Source organism: Paroedura picta, chromosome 8, assembly GCF_049243985.1.
Source record: "Paroedura picta isolate Pp20150507F chromosome 8, Ppicta_v3.0, whole genome shotgun sequence".
NCBI lineage: Eukaryota > Metazoa > Chordata > Lepidosauria > Squamata > Gekkonidae > Paroedura > Paroedura picta.
Window position 1 is genome coordinate 27,988,549 of NC_135376.1, and position 20,881 is coordinate 28,009,429.

Below are 20,881 nucleotides of genomic sequence, written 5' to 3' on the forward strand. Positions count from 1 at the left end.
CCTCCATAGTCAGGGAGGTGTCGATGGTCACCCCCAAATTCCTGGCTTGGTGCGCGATGGTAAGTTGCGCTCCCGCCAAGGTGGGTAAATGCGCTTCCTGTTCCTGCCCCCTTCTTCCCAGCCACAGAGCCTCCGTCTTGGAGGGGTTGAGTTTCAGGCAACTCTGCTCGAACCATTCTGTCACTGCTTCCAAACATCTGGCAAATGGTTTCGGGGAGGGGGAGTTCGGGTGGCCGTCCATTAGGAGATAGAGCTGGGTGTCATCAGCATACTGATGGCAACCCAGCCCGAAGCTCCGCACCAGCTGGGCCAGAGGGTGCATAAAGATGTTGAACAAGGTGGGGGAGAGAACCGCGCCCTGGGGGACCCCGCAAGGGAGTCTATAAGGACACGAGAACTCTTAAATGCTTAAGGAGAAATTTTAAGCAGGTCTACTCTGAATTCTACTAAGGTCTATTCATCGAGGCTTACTTAAAGAGAAGTTTTCTTAGGATTGATTTGCCAATTATATTAACAACCATCTTGAAAAAGGGAAATTGGTGACTATCTAATCCCCTTCCTCTTCAAACAGGGCAATTCCAGAGCAGTCACATTGGGGCCTTTATATATGGCGACTGGGAAAGCAAAAAAACCCCACTAATAAGGAGGATAGTGGTGAAGATATGGGAGACCCAATACAAGTTCAAATTAAAAAAAATTCTAGAAGGCCTAGGTACACTAACATTGGAATTCTGGCAAACCAAAGCAGAACTAAACAAAGGTTTCATTGAAGTAAAGAAGGAAGTAGTGGAGGTAAAGAAAGAAGTGGCAGAAGTTTAAAAAGAAGTGGTTGAATTTAAAGAAGAACTTACATCTAAAGTAGAAGAGCCACAAAAGAGCATGGAGACAAGCACACAACAAATAGAAGGTGTGAAGGCCTTTATATAATGTGCTCGTAAGAATTGTGATTCTTTTGCAGTTCATGTTTAACTTCCTTAACTGTACAAATAATCTTGTGCTAACAGCCATAAATAATTTGCTCTGGGCACTAAGCCAATTTCGCAGCAAATTATCTTTAAGTAAGTAGTAAAAGTAGCACACAAAAAATATGAATTACATGAATATGTCAAATTCGATTAAAGTATTCAAAAGCTATTTAAATAGTTGACTTGACGTATTTAGCAAGCCAGGCACAGAAATAAAACATAAAATGAAAATAAAGATATTCTGATTTTATTGCATTGTTCATGTTACAGCAGCTGCAACATATATTATTCAATATACGTCAGAGGTAAGCTCTGTAGCAGACATTTCTCTTTGTGCCCAAATTCAGAGGGAGTAATTAATCCACATATAAAGCATATTACATTGTAAAGCAAATATGGTTTAATTTAATTATCACATTGGAAATTTCAAGAGGATGCTTCTAAAGCTGTTGTTCCAGTTCTAAATATGGAGATGTGAATATACACTAGATGGGACATGTAGTCATTTGTGGGAGAGCATGCGTGGTGTAGTGGTTAAGAGCGGTGGCCTCTAATCGGGTTTGATTCCCCACTCCTCTACCTGCAGCCTGCTGGGTGACCTTGGGCCAGTCACGGTTCTCTCGGAGCATTCTCAGCCCCACCTACCTCACAGGTTGTGGAGAGAGGAAGGTTAGGTGATTGTAAGCCACTTTGAGACTCCTTTGGGTATTGAACAGTGGGGCATAAAAACTAACTCTTCTTCCTCTGTGTTACTGTGACCTTGGGAATAGAAGAATAGTAGAGGAGGGGAGTGTTTCACGTTTTCAATTCTGGGATTTTCCTACAAGAATATTCTCTCCTGCCTCTTCAGCATCTTTTTTGCTTTCAGGAGAACAGAACTGTCTTTCACCTGAAAATGTTAAGTGTGCACTAAGCTAAGGTGACCAGATTTTAATATTGGTAAAGCGGGATACCATTGACCAGGGAAGGGGCGGTTCTTGATTAAAAATTTGGTCTATATGGGCCAACAAAAAGTTTCATAGAATGCATAGAATGCAAAAATAGTATTGTAATATATATATATATTAATTTCAACATAAGTACAATTTGCCAGGTACCCCCAGATGTCTCTCCAAAAATGGGACAATCTGGTCACCATACACGAAGCGCAGAGTCTACGAGTTTTGTCATTACCAGTTTCAAGAAATACTGCTTTGTTTGGGCAGCAACAGAAAAGAGAAAACAGAAGGTGGCTAGTTAACAAAAAGAAATTGAGATCTAAACTCTATTGTAAGTCATATTTGAGAATTGACCAATGCTGGATCTCTCAGAGCTTAACACCTCAAGTGACAGATACTGAAATATCATGCACCTTTGCAAGTAGCAATGTATAGACAAAGGAAAGGCAGGAGGAGATGCTGTCTGAGTGATTATATCTTAGAAGATACTAGAAGGTTAGAAACCTCTCAGGCCGAATTAAGGGAATTTTTCCAACTCAACCAAACAGAAGGTATGAAACATTTCACCATCTGGGAAGCAGGCAAGGCCTTTGTAAGAGGAAGATTAATCAGTTAGGACACTTCTGTAAAAAAGAAGAGGAGAGAACTATGAAATATTGTAAATCAATTGCAAACCCTGGAGAACAAACACCAGAAAAGCCCATCTAAAAACCTATTAAAATCAATTAGAAACTTCAGAACCCAAAGAGACATCCTTGAGACTAAAGAAATAAGGGGAAAAAATCTATATTTTGAAACAAAAATTTGTATTTGTGGATAAGTCGGGCAAAACTTCTGGCATACAGACTATGGAAAGAAGCAGCCAAAAAGACCATCTCCCTAATAAGAGTCGAAAACCAAGAATACTGCCCTGAGGAGAGGATACGGCAATGCTTTCTGAATTATTTCAAGTAATTTTATGAAGCCCCATGATCTGAGGAATCCAAGATACACGATTATCCATGGGATACCCCTAAAAAATTTTTACCCAAGAGCACCAAAAAATTTTAAACCAGTTTATTACGATTCAAGAAATTGATGAGGCTATGTCATCTTTGAAACCAGGTAAAGAAGCAGGTCCAGCTGGATTAGCAGCTGAATTTTATAAAAAGATGAAGCTGGAAGTATCCATACTCCTGCAACAAACAATAAATGAAATAATCAATGGAGATACTGAAACATATCCAGAATCCTGGCAACAAGCGTATATATTATTAATTCCCAAAGAAGGAACTGATATGTTAATACCACAATGCTATAAGCCAATTTCCTTGCTGAATGTTGACTACAAAATATTTACTAAAAGCTAAAAGACTTATGAAATGCATAACAGAAGTTATACATGAGGACCAACCAGGGTATATACCAAAGAGACAAATGAAAGAAAATATCTGGTTTTAAGGGCTGTTAATCCATTCTGTAATCCACGTCAGTGCTGCTGTAGAATGATAGTTTTAGATTAGCTACACCCAAACCTCCCTTAGATTTGTCATCTTGTAAAATCTTAAAAGCAATCCTAGGTCTCTTGTAGTTCCATATGAATTTATTTATTTCTTCCAATCTGGTGTTAGAGAAGACCAATACCAAGCAAATTCGACATAATCAGCTCTACCCTCAAGACTACAGAAAAGCTAAAAAGGAAACCCATCCAAAAAGAATGTCCTTACTCAAATTATCTGCTAATAAAAGTATTATTTCATTGCCCCTATATTGTTATGTCAGCTCATAGTTCTTTGACATGAATGTGTTTGATTTCATTATATTTAAACTGCATTGGACAGATCACTGAGTTAAACTCAACCGAATTACCTTTCATTTTAAAACTAGCAGCATTATGTTCCTACAGAAAAAGGGAAGTGTAAATATGTTTCTAAAATGATTTTTCTACCTTGAAGCTAAAAATAGATAGCAGTTTGCTAATGCAGTTCAGAAGCAATAGGCATGTTTTAGTCAAATTAACCAAGGGAATAAAAAAATGGCAGGCAAATGTGAAATTCTGGTGAGAATAAATTTTAACGGCTTGCCAAAGGCTTCGTTTTAACGGGATGAAACACAAAAAAAGGAAGCTGATTTAAAATTCCTTCAGGAGCTCTCCTGAAGAGCATGTAAATTGTCTGCTTCAGAAAAGTGAACCTGAAGATAATTTTTAAAGTATAATGAAAAAATCCAGTCTTGTCCAGATATGTCATTTCTGACTGTAATAGGTAATCATATTTCATATTGAAGCTGGAAGCTAATTTTCACTGTGCACTTTTCCTGTTTATACAAGGGGGTTTTATTATTACTATTTTATTCTCAGGAGACATCAGTTGCTTATTTTCAGGCCAGTTTGCCTGACAAATTAATTGTTTAAACACAAACTAGCAAAATTGAGGAGGGGGAGACATTTTTTTCTTGTGTTTTAAAGTCCTGAAGTTGAAGTCCTGAGGAAAATTAATGCAGGCTTATAGAAGACAATAATTCAGTTATCCAGATCACATGACATATTGAGGATTATAAATATCCAAAGATTTGGACAAGATCCTTGGACAGGTGAGATCTATCATCTATATTCTTGCCCTTGTCCTTCCTGGCTGATGAAAGTTGTCTAAGTTCGTAAGTGGGAGTGGTAAATCCTTCCTTGAGAGCAGAAGTTGCTTGAGGAAGCAGTGATTTGAACTGTTTTGAAAAAAAAACTTCCATGAGCCTTGCTAAGTTGGAAAATTTCCAGCCAGTTTCTGGTCACCATGGGTGGGCAGATATTTGTGAGTTCCTGCATTGTGCAGGGGGTTGGACTAGATCAGTGGTCTGTAATTCCCGGTCCGGGAACCGGTACCAGTCTGTGGATCAGTTGGTACTGGACCGCGGCTCCTCCTGGTCCTCCTCCCTGGCTGCCGCCTCGGGGGCTGCTCTGCCACTCTGCTGCCGGCTCACCTTTGGTGATCACCAGCGGCCACCATGGCTGGGGCTCTCCCTTGGTGTGGCACTGCGCAGCTGCTACTGGCAGCGTCACCCAGCGGGTGGCAGGAAGTCAGGGACGCCAGCGGGAAAGCAAGTGAAGCAGGGGCTCAGGTGGCGATTTCCCTAGGCAAAAGACAAGCCCCCCCCCCAGGCCTCAGTAAAATTGCCAAGCGTTGACCGGTCCCTGGTGATAAAAAGGTTAGGGACCACTGGACTAGATGACCCAGGAGGTTCCTTCCAACTCTATGATTCTGTGATTCTGTGATTCTGTTCTTGGGCAAGTGCTGGAGTGGGTTGTTGTTTCTCATCTCAAGGAGCTCTCGAAAAAAGACCAGTTTTCTGGGTCCATCTCAATTGGTTGTCAGACCAGGATTTGGAACAGAGTCTGCTTTTGTCGCTTTGGTGAATGATCTCTTTCGAGAACTTGACAGGGTCAATGTGGCCCTGATAGTTTTGCTGGATCTCTCAGTGGTCATCAATACTATTGAATATAGTATACTACTGAGCTGCCTCTCAACAGTGGGAGTAAGTGGAACCATGTTAGGGTGGTATGAGTCCTATCCAGGGGGGCAGTTTCAGAAGATAATGTTGGGGATTACTGCTCTGCCCTGTAGCTACAAATGGTGCATCAACTGCTTCTGTTACTGGGTCAGCAGATCTAGCCAGTGATCTATGCCTTACTTACATCTAGACTGGATTATTCCAATATGCTTAATTTAGGGTTACTCTTTGGAAGTTGTAGCTAGTGCAGAAAGTTGTAGTTGCACTGCTGATCAAGACCAGCTTTCAGAGGCATAAGACCCTGATATTATAACAAGTGCACTGGCTATGGGTCTCCTTGGAAGCTCAATTCAAGATGTTGATTTTATCCTTCAAAAGCCTATCTGGCTTGTTAGTGGAGTATCTGAATTACAAATTAGTCCTGTGTTCCTGCAATTAAGATTGCAGAGAAAGGCTCTCCAGACTGTTCCATCATTCAAAGAAGCTCATCTGGTGGGGACTCAAGAGGCCCTTTTTGATGACAACCCCATAATCATGAAATAACTTCCCCAGGGAAGTGTGTCTGGCCCCCTCACTGTCAATCTTTTTTGGGGGAAAGAAAAGGTTTGCCCCCCCCCCCCCGCCCAGTACTTGTGAAAGACAACTGGCATTATTTACTAGAGGTTGTAAGTTGTTGGTGATGGATTGAACTTCTTTGAGTGAAGAGCTGCAGGTGACCACTAAACTGCACTTTCCATTGCAAATGTCTAAGTTTATAGAATTTTGGATTAGCTCCATTAACCATGCAAACATTATTAACTTTATATGGGAAAAGAACATTAGGATTTAAATTGAAAAGACAATGTTAGGTTTTCCTCATTCAGATTGCTTTTAGAAACAGGCAAAAGCTCAATACTGTTTTTTTGTCTCAATTCCCTGCTCCTTTTCATAATTGGATTAATTTACATAAAATGGAATCTCTTTCTCCAAACACTTGCTGTTTTGACTGAAAGAAATCCTTATGTATGTATTTCAGTCATATTAAGTAATGTCAGCAGTTGTAAAGCAAATAGGTTATAGCTTCAGGTGAGCAAAAACAGTATGAGAAAGTGAACATTTTTTCATTTCATTTCCATATATGATGTACATAAAGTAAAAAGAGGAAGAAATTGTGTTCTGCACAAGGAAGAAGCTGATTTCCTACATCTTGCCTACTGTCAGAGGAGATCCCATCACCTAAACATTTATGCTGTTGCATATGTTATTGTCAAATCATATATTTAGATATTCTGTCCTTGCATCAGCTGTTATTTGTTTCTAATCAGTTATTTTTAAGTGGCTCTTTCCTGCCGTGAGATGACTTGTAACTACATTCATCATCCATCATCAGTATTAATGACCCATATGGATCCTTGATTCTTATGAATAATATATAAATAAGGAGTTGGCTATAAATCCATCCCAGGCTGTGGCTAGCTACCACTTGAAGTTATCCCATGATCTTTGCAGACTCACTGGCCTTTTTCTTCCATTGAGCACCAGACCCATGTACCATAGCACAAACAACTTCTAAAACTCTCCTCAGTTTTTAAATGAATTTGACATATGGTCCAAACGACTTTGAAATAATTGTAGGATCTGAAGGGGTACGTCAAATCCACTGATTGCTAAAATCTGTATGTCTCATTCTGTCACATCAGTGATTTTACAATAAAGGGTTCCTTTTTAATGAATATAAAACTAACCATATTGTACTTCATCTTTTTTCTTCAGGTTTTGTGAATGATTCTGTTGCCAAATGCATTGTGGCTTTGCGTTTGACTGTGATAGTGAAACTCAGCAGGTGCTTGCCGACAGGAAGCCAGTCAGTTGACCTTCAGTGTTCAGGGAAAGGAAGGTGCATCACAAAACCATCTGAGGTAAGAGGAGTCATTATGTCCCCTCTAGGGAGTACAGAGGGAGAGAAGGTTGTAAAGAGGTTAAAATTGTTGTTTACAGCTTCCACCAATGTGGCGTAAAAATGGCAGAGATACTGAATTATGATTGATAGCCTGACTGAGAGGAAGGAACAGATACAGCCGGTCTGTTGAGTCTACTGCAGAGGAAAAATAGCTAAAGGCAGTGGAAGACATGTGCCTTTTATGCTGCCTACAGCTACCAGTTGGGGAATGCAGCTGGTGTGCATGCCATTGCTTATCTCCATAAAAACTAAGATACACTGTAGATCTCCTTCAGCAGACCAAAGTGGACTATAGCAGTTCCTGAAGACCAGATGTCATTTAGTCAAGTGTTATTTCCCCTACTGAATAAAAGCACACTGTCATCCATAGACTGATTTCAGAAACTGTGCAAATTGTCCTCAAGCCTTGAAGCTGACCCTAGGCAACCTCCATGTAATGACTCGTGTAGCGGCTGAATTCTAAAAGAATGGGGGCAAACTATTTTGAGTGTCAACTAAAGTTACCAATGCTGGCCTTACAAATGGGGAAAAATGCAGGGGGGGACATGCTAGATACTCTTTCTCAGAGTAGCATGAAAGATCAGCAGCCAGCTGGAGATTTGGAACCGGCTAAGGGTGTACATGTATATATATATATATGTAGAGCCTCCTGTGGCGCAAGTGGTAAGGCAGCAGACATGAAGTATGAAACTCTGCCCGTGAGGCTGGGAGTTCAATCCTAGCAGCTGGCTCAAGGTTGACTCAGCCTTCCATCCTTCCAAAGTTGGTAAAATGAGTACCCAGCTTGCTGGGTGGTAAACGGTAATGACTGGGGAAGGCACTGGCAAACCACCCTGTATTGAGTCTGCCATGAAAATGCTAGAGGGTTTCACCCCAAGGGTCAGACATGACCCAGTGCTTGCACAGGGGATACCTTTACCTTTACCTTCATATACATATATGTATATACCCAACTTTTTCACCCTAATGGCCATTCAAGTGACCTTAAATGTAGTTCTCTTCTGCTCCATTTTATTCTCATAACAACTATACTGTGCCGTAAGATATGCCAAGACACTGTCTGGGCCAAGGTCACTTTTTCTGGCAGAGTGGGGAATTAAACCTGAGTTTCTTTTGTCTAACCACTGCATGATGCTGTCCAAATTAAACAAAATAGAGGGCAGCTGTAAACAAATCAATGCAAGTGCATTCAACAGCTGGCTCAATAGTTTTGTTATGGTTCCGTTCCCAAGGGCCTGCAGCTCTTTTGGCAACACAGGTTCCTAGCCTTCTTGAGCCTGTGGGCACATTTTGAATTCTGTCATAGTATGGTGGGTGCAGCAAGAGAATGGGTGTCACAAAATGGCTGGCATCTAAGATGCCACAAAATGATCGCCACAGCTTTACTTCTGTAGCACAATGCAATTCCTTGTGCTGTAGTGGCAGCTGCCATCAAATTGACATTTTAACAAATCTGCACAGCTAACCAAATCTCCAGCCATCAGTCAGAAGCCTTGCTGGACAAAAGCCCTATCTGGCCCCACCCACATCCTAAAATACTTTGCAGGTGCCAGAAAAGGTGTTGGTGAGTACCTTGGCTCCTATTGTGACCATGTTTGGGATCCCTGGTTTAAAAGGTCATGTTTACTTATTTTCTCCTGAAAAATGAACTCGCCTATCTGTTCTTCTGCTCTCTACTCTGAATCACTTCCATACAGTTTACAGAAAAAAAAATAATTCTGTCATTTAGAATCAGTTCCATCAGTCAGTAGCTCAGAAGGAACACCATATTCTTCATCACCATTAAAGAAGCATTGATTAGATCTGGATAGGTCAGTATTACAAATCGGATGGAACAAGAATTGTACAGAATGCTTTGCTGACCTAGTTCCAGATTTAAACCTGTGAGGGATTGAGTGGAAATTAAAGCTTAGGCAAAGAGAAAATAGAATCATTATTTTCCATTAGCTCAGCAGAGAAGTGGGTTGCGTAAAGCAAGAAAAGGCAGCTGCAAGCTGTTTCAAACAGTGTTATGGAACCCTTCTCGTTACTTAAGTTTGACAGTAGTGAAACTCAGGGAAAAATTCTACTGACAGTCTGACTCTCAGAGAGTATGTGGGACACATACTTGCTCTCGGGCTACTTGGTTAGGGTCCTCTCCCTCCCGTGCAAACACTCAGGGCCATTTCGCATGGCTTCAAAATAGCACAATGGTTACTAATTGGAAACGCTACTAATTTGCCATAACCCACGACGTCGTAGACAATCTGCAACAATCCTGAAACCGACCCGCAAAAAGCGTTTCGTTGTAGCGCTTTCAGGGGAATCCAGAAAAGTGGATTCACCCTCTGGATAGCGATACACTCCTGCAACCAATCTGCAACAGTAGCGCTAAGGACCTGTGCGTTACCATTGTTGCTGGTTCTTCAAAGTCCCTCCTCCTGAGCCTGTCCTCCAAACTTCCGGCGAAGCGATCGCCATTTTTTTTTCTCCGAGCGAGCGGGGATAAACGCACCAGCGAGCCTCTTTCTGTTTAGAGGCTTCCCTGGCTTCAGTCCTTCACCTTTAGTCACTAAGCACAAACCACATAAAAGCCCGTTTGCTGAAATAAAGTCCCTTTATTTTTTACACATTAATTCAGCCGAAAATCGGGCCCGTGAGAGGGGGGGGGGTTTATCACTCGAGGCAGCGTGCCAACGATCATACAATTAAACGACAGCTCACATTAGGCAGCTGGATGGGTCTCTCCGTTGCAACGAATCTACCTAGATTCGTTGCTATGGGTCTGTTTTTTTTTTTTTAAACCTTTCTTAAAGGGAAAGGGGCTGTTTGGGAGCATGCTAACGGCTGCCCATTGGCTGCTTGACGGCCAGGGGCGGGACGAGCTTGGCAATAGCGCTTCCTTTCTAGCGATTTCTGCCGAGACCGGAAGCCTGTGGGAAACGCTAAAAAACGCAACTGATTCCACTACAAAGGCAGGTATGCATAACGACGAATTCCACTATTTTAAATGGCAATTTTTCATTCCGCAAACAATTTGCAACAAAGATCCCCGTGCGAAAAGGCCCACAGACTCCCTTCTCTTCCTTCCTCCCCCCTTACCACTTTCATTCATGCACAGGTGCATGCTGCAGCAAGTAAGACTCCTAAGGTCATGTATATTGGTAAAGATTACTTTTGTGGAACAACTCATAATATTTGACCTTGTCTGTAGAAGAATTTGAAACAGAGACCCACTCCGGAAACTCTGTCTTTCACAAGGTTTATCAGAATAAATGAAAAGATATTTTACACAAGTTTCTCTGCATGAACTTTATCAGGTTGATGTTTAGAGCCAACACAGGTTCTTGTTTTGGTTGCTCAATTCATTATTCTGCCTGAAACAATGGAACCATGGCACAAGGATATGCATATTGCATGTTCATACAGCTGCTGTCTTGGAATCAGGGGTAAAAAATAATAAGCAACAAGATGACACAGAGGTAGTCGGTGGAATTAAAAGAAGAAAACTCTGTGAGTAAAGTAGTAAAACAGTGGCAGTTACCCATGTGTCATAAAAAATTAAATAACCATAAAAGGATTAAGTTTACATTGTATAGTACAAAACCAACAGTAATAAGAAAAAATATAAGCTTTAATTGTGATATCATTGTATCTGCAAAATGTCCTCTGTAAAACAGGCAGCAAAACATATATATGCAAATGTTATACACATTTAATAAGTAGTCAAAAAGTCAACCGGTTACTACATAGTAAATAGACAACAAAGTAATCAGACAAAACATTCCAGTCTTTGCATTGTTGATGAAACAATAGAAGCCTGGCACAAGGAGCAGAGTACTGCATGTTCATACAATTGCTGTCGAAGTAGGGAGTAGCAGCATGGGGGCTAGATGATCATACTCTTGTGTACTCCCAGCAGTTCTTGACAGCAGTGAGGTGGCAGTATTATTGGAAGGACTGCATGTATTTCCTCTATGTATCCTGCTCTGTCTTCAAGGGCAGTGGTCCCCAACCCGCGGGCCGCGGCCTGGTGCCGGGCCGTGAAGGCCATGGTGCCGGGCCGCAGCTCCCTCTCCCCGCCCCCCCTGCAGTAAGAAACTTTCCAGGCCGCAAGCTTGTGGCCCGGGAAGCTTCTTACTGTGGGAGAGGGGGGAGAGGGAATCAGGGCAGCGCTTGCGCACATGCGCCATGCGTGACTGAAATCGTGCATGCGCGGCACTTGCGTGCATGCGCGAAAGTGCAGTGCATGCGCGATTTTGGCCACGCATGGCGCATGTGCGTATGCGCGGCCAGGCCACGCATGCACGGCATGCACGGGCGGGCAGTTCCCCTGCCGGTCCCCAGCCTTGAAAAGGTTGGGGACCACTGTTCAAGGGGATGTCAAAGGTGTCTGCAGTTTGTTGGTGTTGGGCAGTAGTGACACCTGCACGAGTGTATCACCCCATGTTTCACTCTGTGTTTCACCCTGGCTCCAAGGGGCTCAAGAAGGTGCTAGCATGAGTTGGGAGGATGTGTGCAGAAGGTTTGTGCAGCTCATCAGTGCTGGGCATGCTGGGAGTTAACAACTGCAGCTTACTCTCCTGTGCCACCACCGCCAACTTGGTACCCAAGGTGACCGCTTGGGTTGTTCCACTGGACGCAGCCTTTCTGACAAAAATAGCTGGACTGTTGCAAGTGTTATCCTTGATCTTCAGGAACTGCATCCCATAGTAGCTGAACTAGTTGTGCTATCTATGGTTCTGTAACCTCTTATACCAGATAGCTACAGTGCATTCTGTATAGACCTGCCACTGAATGTGGCTTGGAAACTTCATTCACATGGTGTGAGCCACCTAAAAGTAGGTTTCTGAAGAGGTGGAATATCAATTTTCTAAACCAATGTATAATTAATTTGTATTATGCCAGTATTGAAATGGCTTGGTTTTGGTTTCAGTTTGCTTCTACTCCAGTTGTAGTGCTAGAACTTCTCTTTAAAGTGATTCACAGCTTGGGATCCCTTCCCTGTAAGAGGAGCTCTGTTTGGCCAAACAATTCCTTCTGTCAACACTCCCATTTTAGTTGCTTATTTAGCAACAGCATCCTTGAGAGCCTTTTTTGTTGCTTTGTGGAGTAAGGGCCGTGAACTTACTAGCCATCAAAATGGACAGTGAATCTATTCTGTTTCTGATGGAAGAAGACTACATTTGGAAGTGAAATGTCAGAAAACACATGAATTTACTGTAAGGAATACAATATACAGGTTTTTGAAATAATAAAGCAGGAATCCAAGTCTATGTACATTTGCCTTCTTAGTTCAGTGGGACTCATTTCCTTGTAAAATATGCATAGCACTGGAGCCTGGGAAAAGATGGGGATTTCTACTTGTTCTGAATTTTTAGTGCCATTTTAAAAATTCTTAATAAAAAAGAATCCAATTACTTCCTGACATAGCATAGTACGTTTGGATTCGTAATTTTAAAAGCTTTGAATAATGGAACCATGTGCCTTGAGAATTCTACTTCCAATAGTGTTTATAAAATGAAAAAAAAACATGGATGATTCTGTTCAATTGAGAGTAAAGAATCTGTGCCTTGTAAAGCAGTGGTCCCCAACCTTTCTGAGGTTGGGGACCGGCAGGGCATTGGGGTGCGGCCCGCGCCCACGCGGGCCACGGCCACGCATTGGGCCGCACCCCCCACATCGGGCCGCGCCTGTGAGCCGCGCCCGCGCATTGGGCCGCACCCGCACATTGGGCCGTGCCCCGCGAGCTGCGCCCGCACATCGGCCCCGATTCCCTTTCCCCGCCCTCCCGCAGTAAGAAGCTTCCCGGGCCGCAAGCTTGCGGCCTGGGAAGTTTTTTACTGCGGGGGGGGGGCAGGGAGAGTGAGCCGCGGCCTGGCGCCATGGCCTTCGCGGCCTGGCAGCGGGCCGCGGCCCGCAGGTTGGGGACCACTGTTGTAAAGGTTGTAGTGGATGAGTTTTGAATTCCTGTGTGATTTTGTGCTTCTGATTCCAGCACATATTTTCACTTCATTTTCCTGAGCCTGAAGACCAATTGATTTTGTCATTTTAATTAGGCGATTACATATTCACTTTATTCTTCATCATGTTCACTGCATGCAGGAAACATGATTGTTTGACACAAATATTTAGTTCCTTGAATTGTATGTAGATGTTGTAGTTTTGCTCCTGTTATTTTGTAACTTGCTCAGCCCAGACATTTCACAGTTCAAAGCAAAGAACTGAGAGAGATGAAGCTTAATCAAGTCAGATAGATACAAGTACTATCAGATATTCTCAGGAAGGGAAAAAGGTGCTTTCCTTGCAGTTGCTGTCACCTAGAATAGTTCAAGCAGCATTTACGGTACAGTAGGAGAATGCAGACTAAAGTGGTCTTTGCATTGACCTTGGCACAGAAACTGTTAGATGTTCAGAAATCCTTTGACCTTCAGTATCAACACTAATGATTAGAACAAAAATCTACTAAGAAGAAGAATGTGCTATCGAGTTACAGCTGACTCATTCATGGGGTGTTCAGTGCAAGACATGGGCCGAGGTGATTAGCCACTGTCTTTCTCTGCATAGCAACCCCAGTTGTTCTTGGTAATCCGCCATCCAAGTATTGATTTGGGCCAACTGTACTAAGCTCACGGGCTGGGATGAGCTCACAAGCACTTGGGTAAAGAGCACAGAAGGTTAAGGCAAATTGTCTGCACAGAATTTACCAGGAAATTTGCTACCTAACAGTTGGCTTCGAAGTCAGTTTGCTTAGAAGGATATTTGCTTAGGATATCCTTTCAGGTATGTTTAATCTAAAAAGTAAATTTTTGAAATATTTGAACCTGATCACAGAACTAAATTTTAGCAATAATTGGTTTGGTGATTTGTTACTTACTATTAGAGCCTCTTGTGGTGCAGGGTGGTAAGGCAGCTGACATGCTGTCTGAAGCTCTGACCATGAGGCTGGGAGTTTGATCCCAGCAGCTGGCTCAAGGTTGACTCAGCCTTCGGTCCTTCTGAGTTTGGTAAAATGAGTACCCAGTTTTCTGGGGGGTAAAACGATAATGACTGGGGAAGGCACTGGCAAACCACCCTGTATTGAGTCTGCCACGAAAACGCTAGAGGGCATCACCCCAAGTGTCAGACATGATTCGGTGCTTGCACAGGGGATACCTTTATCTTTTTATCCATTATTCCATTGATTATGTTCTTAACCCGCTCATTTGCAAAGGAGCCATGTACATTAACTGGAAAGATGCTTTGGCTCATCTCTTTCATCCTTTCCTCCCCTTCTCAGCTTTCACATAACTATCTAATTTACTGTTTCCAGGTTTGAATAAATGTAAATTGGAACTGACCACAGAACTAAAATTTTGCAATATTTTATCATGAAATCTGTAGTGCCATTCAGGTACATAACCCAAAATTTCTGGACTGGTGAAATTTCCTATGAACTGGGATCTCTGGTGTAGTTATTCTGAGAAAAATCTTTCTGTTGTGCTATTACTGTTGTGCTGTTGAAGAGGTCTCCTTTACTATTCACATTAATAACTTACAACCATTTCCATCTGATGTAATATAAAATCTGTTTTGAAAACAGTAGAACATCATAATAATTACACCATAGTAAAGTATATATGTGTATAATAAATTATACCTTCTTGTCAACTTTAATTCTTGCAAATCTGTCTTGTTGGAGAAGTGGGAAAGAAGAATAAGAGCTGGCTGGGATGTTCTGTTTGGAAAGGCTCCATAAATCTAGAATTCTAGGATGAATGAAGGTATGAGGAGATGAATTGATTTTAATGTGTTTTTTTAGGATATTGGCAGACTGCCCCTTACAATTACTTGAGTTTTTGATGACTGCCCAAGGGCATATGCCAGTGAACACCAATGATAGAACATTAGTTAAGAAACCTGATTCTGTTGTAGAAAAGGAGAATTTGCAACTTGAGCATGGCTTGACCCTGGAGTGGCTTTATAGAGTATATCAGTGATTTTCAGATCCACTGGGCACATTGCTCCATGTTCTTCATGGTGGTTTATTCAGTGTTACACAGAAAATAACAAAGCATCTCATCATGGAACACATTTGGGAATTACAAGCAAGAATAGAATGTCACTCTCTCTTTAAAATGCATATCGTATAACATTTAGAGCCATGATCAGACATAAAAGTATGCATGGTAGCTTTATAGAATGATGCGTCGAATCTGACAAGGTGCTTTAAATCTGTGGAACTAAATAGGACATGACTGATGCTAATGCACATGTACAGTGTTATGAAGCCCTATGGAGAAAAATTAAACATTAAATATGAGGGGATGTGCTGCCCCTCCCCCCTTTTTTCTTCATGCAAATATTCCCGTACTTTCCAGGGATAAATGTGGTAGAGTCTTTGAGTTTGATTCTGTGGGGAAAACTCATGGAAAGAACGGTGGCCGGGACCCTCCCTACCTTAACTTTCCCTCAGCAGGATTCTGCACAATCTCAAATTCCACTGCTAAGCACTGAAAAACCTTCTTAAAAATGCACTACAGCAAGGGATGTGGGCTTTGGAGAGGAGAGGAAATCAGGTGACATTGTCCTTCTTTTGTATTTTATGCTGACAATGGAGCAAGTTCTTCTCTGGTAGTACTGCTATGAGAAGGATTTTGCCTGATTTCTCTCACTGCAGTCGCTTCCCTTGGACTTGGCTGCATTTTGTGTATAAAAATGGCTGACCACCAAGGCAGGCTGCATGGATCTGCAGTTTCACTGGCCAATGAAACATCCAACTTTCCAAACATACTTACCTTTTAAAGATTTGTTAGGAGAACCTTAAAAAAAAGGAAAATAATAATGGCTTAGGTTTGTGCAAGCTTGCATGTGTAACTTACATGGACCTTGAATTGTGTTCATCTGAAACAGCAGAACAAAATTTGAGTCCTGTGGCACCTATAAGACCAACAAAGTTTTATGCATACAGTTGGTATCTTTTTTGTGCCACTGGACTCAAATTTTGTTTTACATGGGCCTTGTTCCCCCCAATATATCCCTCTTTCCAGTACTCACACATATGCTTCACTTAGGCTCCACAGTTACCACTCAGGTCCCAAACTTTTTATCAGGACAACTGTAGCTAAACAAATCTACTATTAAAGACCTTACTAAGTCACTGCATGAAAACACCATGGAATTATGTTTGTTATCTGGATTTAACTATTGTTTTTCTTTAAATACTTCATTTTTCAAACATTTGAACAGATTTGTTTAAATGTGTGGGTGGTAATTTCCATAAATGCACCCCAATACTAATGCCAAAGTTCAAAACTTATATTGATGGACTGAGAGTTTGCACTGTGGAGCCTAGGGAAAGCAGTGGGGCTGCCTTTTGAGCTTGTGTAGTGGTATCACAGTTCTGAGGCAGAGAAGGGGGTCTCAGCAAACTTGGTTGCAGGCACATCTTATGTTGGAAAATACAAAGTTGGAGTGGGGGAAGAACGAGTTTGACCTCTGCATAGAACACGTCAACCTCCTATTGAACAAGCATCTTTCAGTCTCCTGAGATTAGAGATGGGCTCCCTTTCAGTGTCTCTCCCCCTCAGCTCTGGTCACCCTTCCACCTAAGCATGACTGTAACATGCAAACGTGAAGTGGACTGGGTATAATTTCATTACAGTGGAATTGTGTTGCAATGTAATTCCAGCCTTTTATTTATTTTTTTAAAGATTGCCTCTGCAGCACAGCTCCAGGCACCTGCAGAAGCAGGTTTTGAAAAGTCCTTTGAAAATAGGGGGTGGGGGACGGAGGATGGAGTGACGCTTGTGGATGGGTGAGTGGTTTGGAGAGTGGGGAAAGGGACAGGCTGAGTTTTCCCTTCCTGACAGCCCTGCTGCAACTTTCAGCTTGTTGTCCCCTGCAGCAAAGAAAGGGACTGTGAATTTATCCGTGTTCCCTAATCACAGGGTAGCTAATGGCCAGACTCTCAGCAACCATGTGATAGCCAAGGGAAAGAGCCTATGTTATCAGGAAGTGGGAATTAACCCCGCAACCAGACAAGCACAGAGCCCCTGAAAATTGCTCATGTGGAAAAGGTGAGGGTGGTTGCATAATTTTCTTCCTCCCATGTGAACAGAGGTTGGAGCTTCCAAGTCCCATTCCCTCAGAATCCCATTAAATAATAATTACCCTCAATTTATGCTGAACATTTACTCAGCCGACATATTGTTCTTTGCCCTCTTTCTTAAAAATTTCCTCAACAAATCTGTTTGGTAAGATTCTGTAATCAGTTATTTGCAGATCTGGAATTTAAGCCAGGAAAATATGAATTACAGCTACTGTAAAGGGTAACGTTTAATCAGCCAGTTTGTGGGATATTCAAGCTTAATTAGGCATGAGATCTTTTTGCCACTTTTTCTTCACCTTAGATGAGAGTTGCCCAGAAATGGCTTACTAATTTTCCTACAGATGCTGCAATCAGCTACTAAAGATTGTATATTGAATGAATCAGTCATAGCATAAGCTTCCTACAATTTAAATGCCCTCCTTTTTTTGCATAGCAAAATTTAACTTTCCCTTTAACTTTCCAGTATGATCTTTGAAGTTTGTTCTTTGATTTTATTCATAATCTTTTCTTTTTGTACAGTGTAACCTTCCAGCATTCAAATATGTTCAGTTAAAAAGAGATCCAAAAGGAATTTCACTGTAAACAAGTGTTAGTGTTAGCAATCAGTGCTTCTGCTGTCAGCATGAAGACTTGATTAACTATACGCTTAAGGTCTTTACAGTTTAGGTTCAAAGACCTCCAAATGCACAATAATACACTATTTTCAACTCATTTCACTTTGCCATTCCATAAAGACTGCAACATTATTTAATCTAGGAACAGTAATAAAATAATTTTAAGGCCACCTGTGCTAAGAAACCACTGGGAGACAGTCAGACTAATCATTTGCTCCATGCTTCTTTTTGAAGTTAGGATGTTGTTGCAGTTAATGTTGTACCATCTAAGCCACAAAGGTGTCTGTGCAATTGCATTCATATAGTATAGCTTTCTGGTTTAAGGTCTGGAATATGAAAGGGAAATAAGTAAGAATGTTGGCAATATACCATAGGATGGTGTTAGTGATATTGCTGAAGTTTGCTGTTCCCCAGTTCAGAATGTTAAAAGCTCATGATGCTGGCATGCATTATCAAATACTGTTTACCTCAGAATGTTAACTGAGGTTCTAACCTGCATAGATCCTAGGGCATGTAGTTTTCCGTAGCTCTTGCATCTGAGATACTGCATATATGTGGGAGGAAAAACAGGCCTTCTGGTTATTTAAGCTTCTATTCTTAGATAAACTGTGAGAGAAGGGAAAGGATAGAGCTCAGGAGCTTAAGAGAGGGAGACTGGACAGAATATGAAGGGAGGAATTTGAGGGGGAATTACATATGTGGCTTTTATAGGTGCAACTCCTAATCTCAAGGCAAGAGATCCCAAGTCTATGTAATCAGAAGCAGAATCTTGGGAGTAACATTTCAGATGGAACTGAGGAGGGAAGATATTGATGGCAACCTTGAACTGAACTAGATCTATATTGGCAGAAAAAGAAAGGATGAGAAAGACAAGCACAGAAAACACAAGACCTGAGGAATACACTAAGGGGATTAATAAATCCTTCACTTACATAGCACAGAACACTGGGGAATAAGAATAGGCAATAAGAAGCTGACCTATTTACACTAGGGGCCATTCCGCACACGTTCAAAATTGCACAATGGTTGCAAATTGAAATCGCTACTGATTTGCTGTTATGCACAACGTCGTTGACAATCTGCAACACTCCTGAAACCGATCCGCAAAAAGCGCTTTGTTGTAGCGCTTTCAGGGAAATCCCAAAAAGTGGATTCACCCTCCGGAAAGCACTACACTCTTGCAACCAATCTGCAACACTAGCGGGAAAGTTCTGTGCATTACCATTGTTGCGGTTTCTGCAAAGTCCCTCCCCCTGGCTCTCTCGTCTGATCTTCCGGCGAAGCGATCGCCTTTTTTTTTTCTCGAAGCGAGCGGAGATCAACGCACTGGCGAGCCTTTGTTTACCCAGCGAGGCTTCCCTGGCTGCAGTCCCTCCCCAGAACTGTTTTAAGTCACCAAGCACCAAGCAAGACACAGCCCTGTTTTCTGGTTTATTTTCCCTTTATTTTTCACTCTATTTTCAGCCAAAAATCGCGCCCGTGCCACACGGGGGGAGCGTGGCAACGATGAAACGGCAGCTCAAACACCACCTGCTAGCTAGACGGGTCTCTCCGTTGCAACGAATCAACGCAGATTCGTTGCAACATGTGTGGGTTTTTTTAAACCTTCCTTAAAGGGAAAGGGGCTTTTTGGGAGCGTGATGATGGCCGCCCATTGGCTGCTTGACGGCCAGGGGCGGGACAAAGCTCGGCAATATCGCTTCCTGGCTAGTGATTTTTGCCGAGACCGGAAACCTGTGGGAAACGATAGAAACGCAACTGGATTCCACTACAAAGGCAGGTATGCATAACAACGAATTCCACTATTTAAAATGGCGTTTTTTCCTTCCGCAACCAATTTGCAACATAGATCCTGGTGCAGAATGGCCCTAGATATGCTTTCCCTTGGCCAGGCAAGGAATGAGACTTAGCATTGTGGGGATTCATGTGTGATGTCTCAGTAAGCCTCAAGCATGGAGATCCCCTCAAGCAGAACCAAAAGGAGGAAAAGTAGGTGGAATAAAGTTTGAGGAAAGCTGAATGCTGGGGCAGGAAGGAGGAGAGGCAGTGGGAAGGCATGGGAGAGTAAGAGGAGGGGATGAAAGGAAGAAACTTTTCTCTACCCTAAGCTGTCTTAAAACAATTGCCTTCCCTACAACAGGCACCTTGTGAGGCAGCTGGAGCTGAGAGTTCTGAATGAACTGTGACTGGATCAGGTCATCCAGCAGGTTTCATGCGGAGGAGTGGGGAATCAAATCCAGCTTTCCAGATTAGAGTCTGCCACACTTAACCATTACACCATGCTAGCTCTTATATGTATCATGATACTGCAGATTGAATATGACCTTGGAGTTCTGGAATGGTAAGGGAATGATACTTACAAAAAGGTACTCTCTTGTTATGGTGGGGAGGAATACGTCTGGGCATAGGACTGGACCAGATGAGGAAGTTCAGCTGACTAAGTGGCAGAAGGTAAAACTGAGGCTAAAGTGATGGCTTAGGAGAGCTTAACTAGGTAACATCTCCAAGCAGGAGAGGATAGGTAATATCTCTCTCCAACTTCCTTGCTATCCTTTCTGCTTTCATTTCTCCCACTTCCTCTCTGAGATAAGAACTGTACTGTGGCTGCTTTTACACCTCCTTGGATAAAACACTCCATGCATTCTCTCTGATAACAAGTAGGTCTCCAGGAGTTGAATTTCAGCAATCTTAAATAGCTGCAGGGCTGGGGGAACCCCATCACACAAGCTTTGCTCCACTCAGATGACTTTGGATCCAATCCCGTAGAATTAGAAACATAACAAAAATGCTTGAACTATGGATTTTCCAGTGACAGTGATATCAGTTTAGTTAATAATGGCTACAGACATTCCTTTGCCCATTTCTTTGCTGCAAGC

General features: G+C 42.2%; 1 protein-coding gene across 2 annotated transcripts in view; it reads left to right on the forward strand.

Annotated features, from left to right (window-relative positions):
* The window catches only part of DNER (delta/notch like EGF repeat containing), a 149,403-nt gene that overhangs the window by 84,763 nt on the left and 43,759 nt on the right, over positions 1-20,881 (forward strand). For both annotated transcript variants that reach the window (XM_077348830.1, XM_077348831.1), the window contains exon 5: positions 7,136-7,281. In XM_077348830.1, the coding sequence (XP_077204945.1) occupies positions 7,136-7,281 (146 nt within the window). The remainder of the gene's footprint in view (positions 1-7,135; positions 7,282-20,881) is intronic.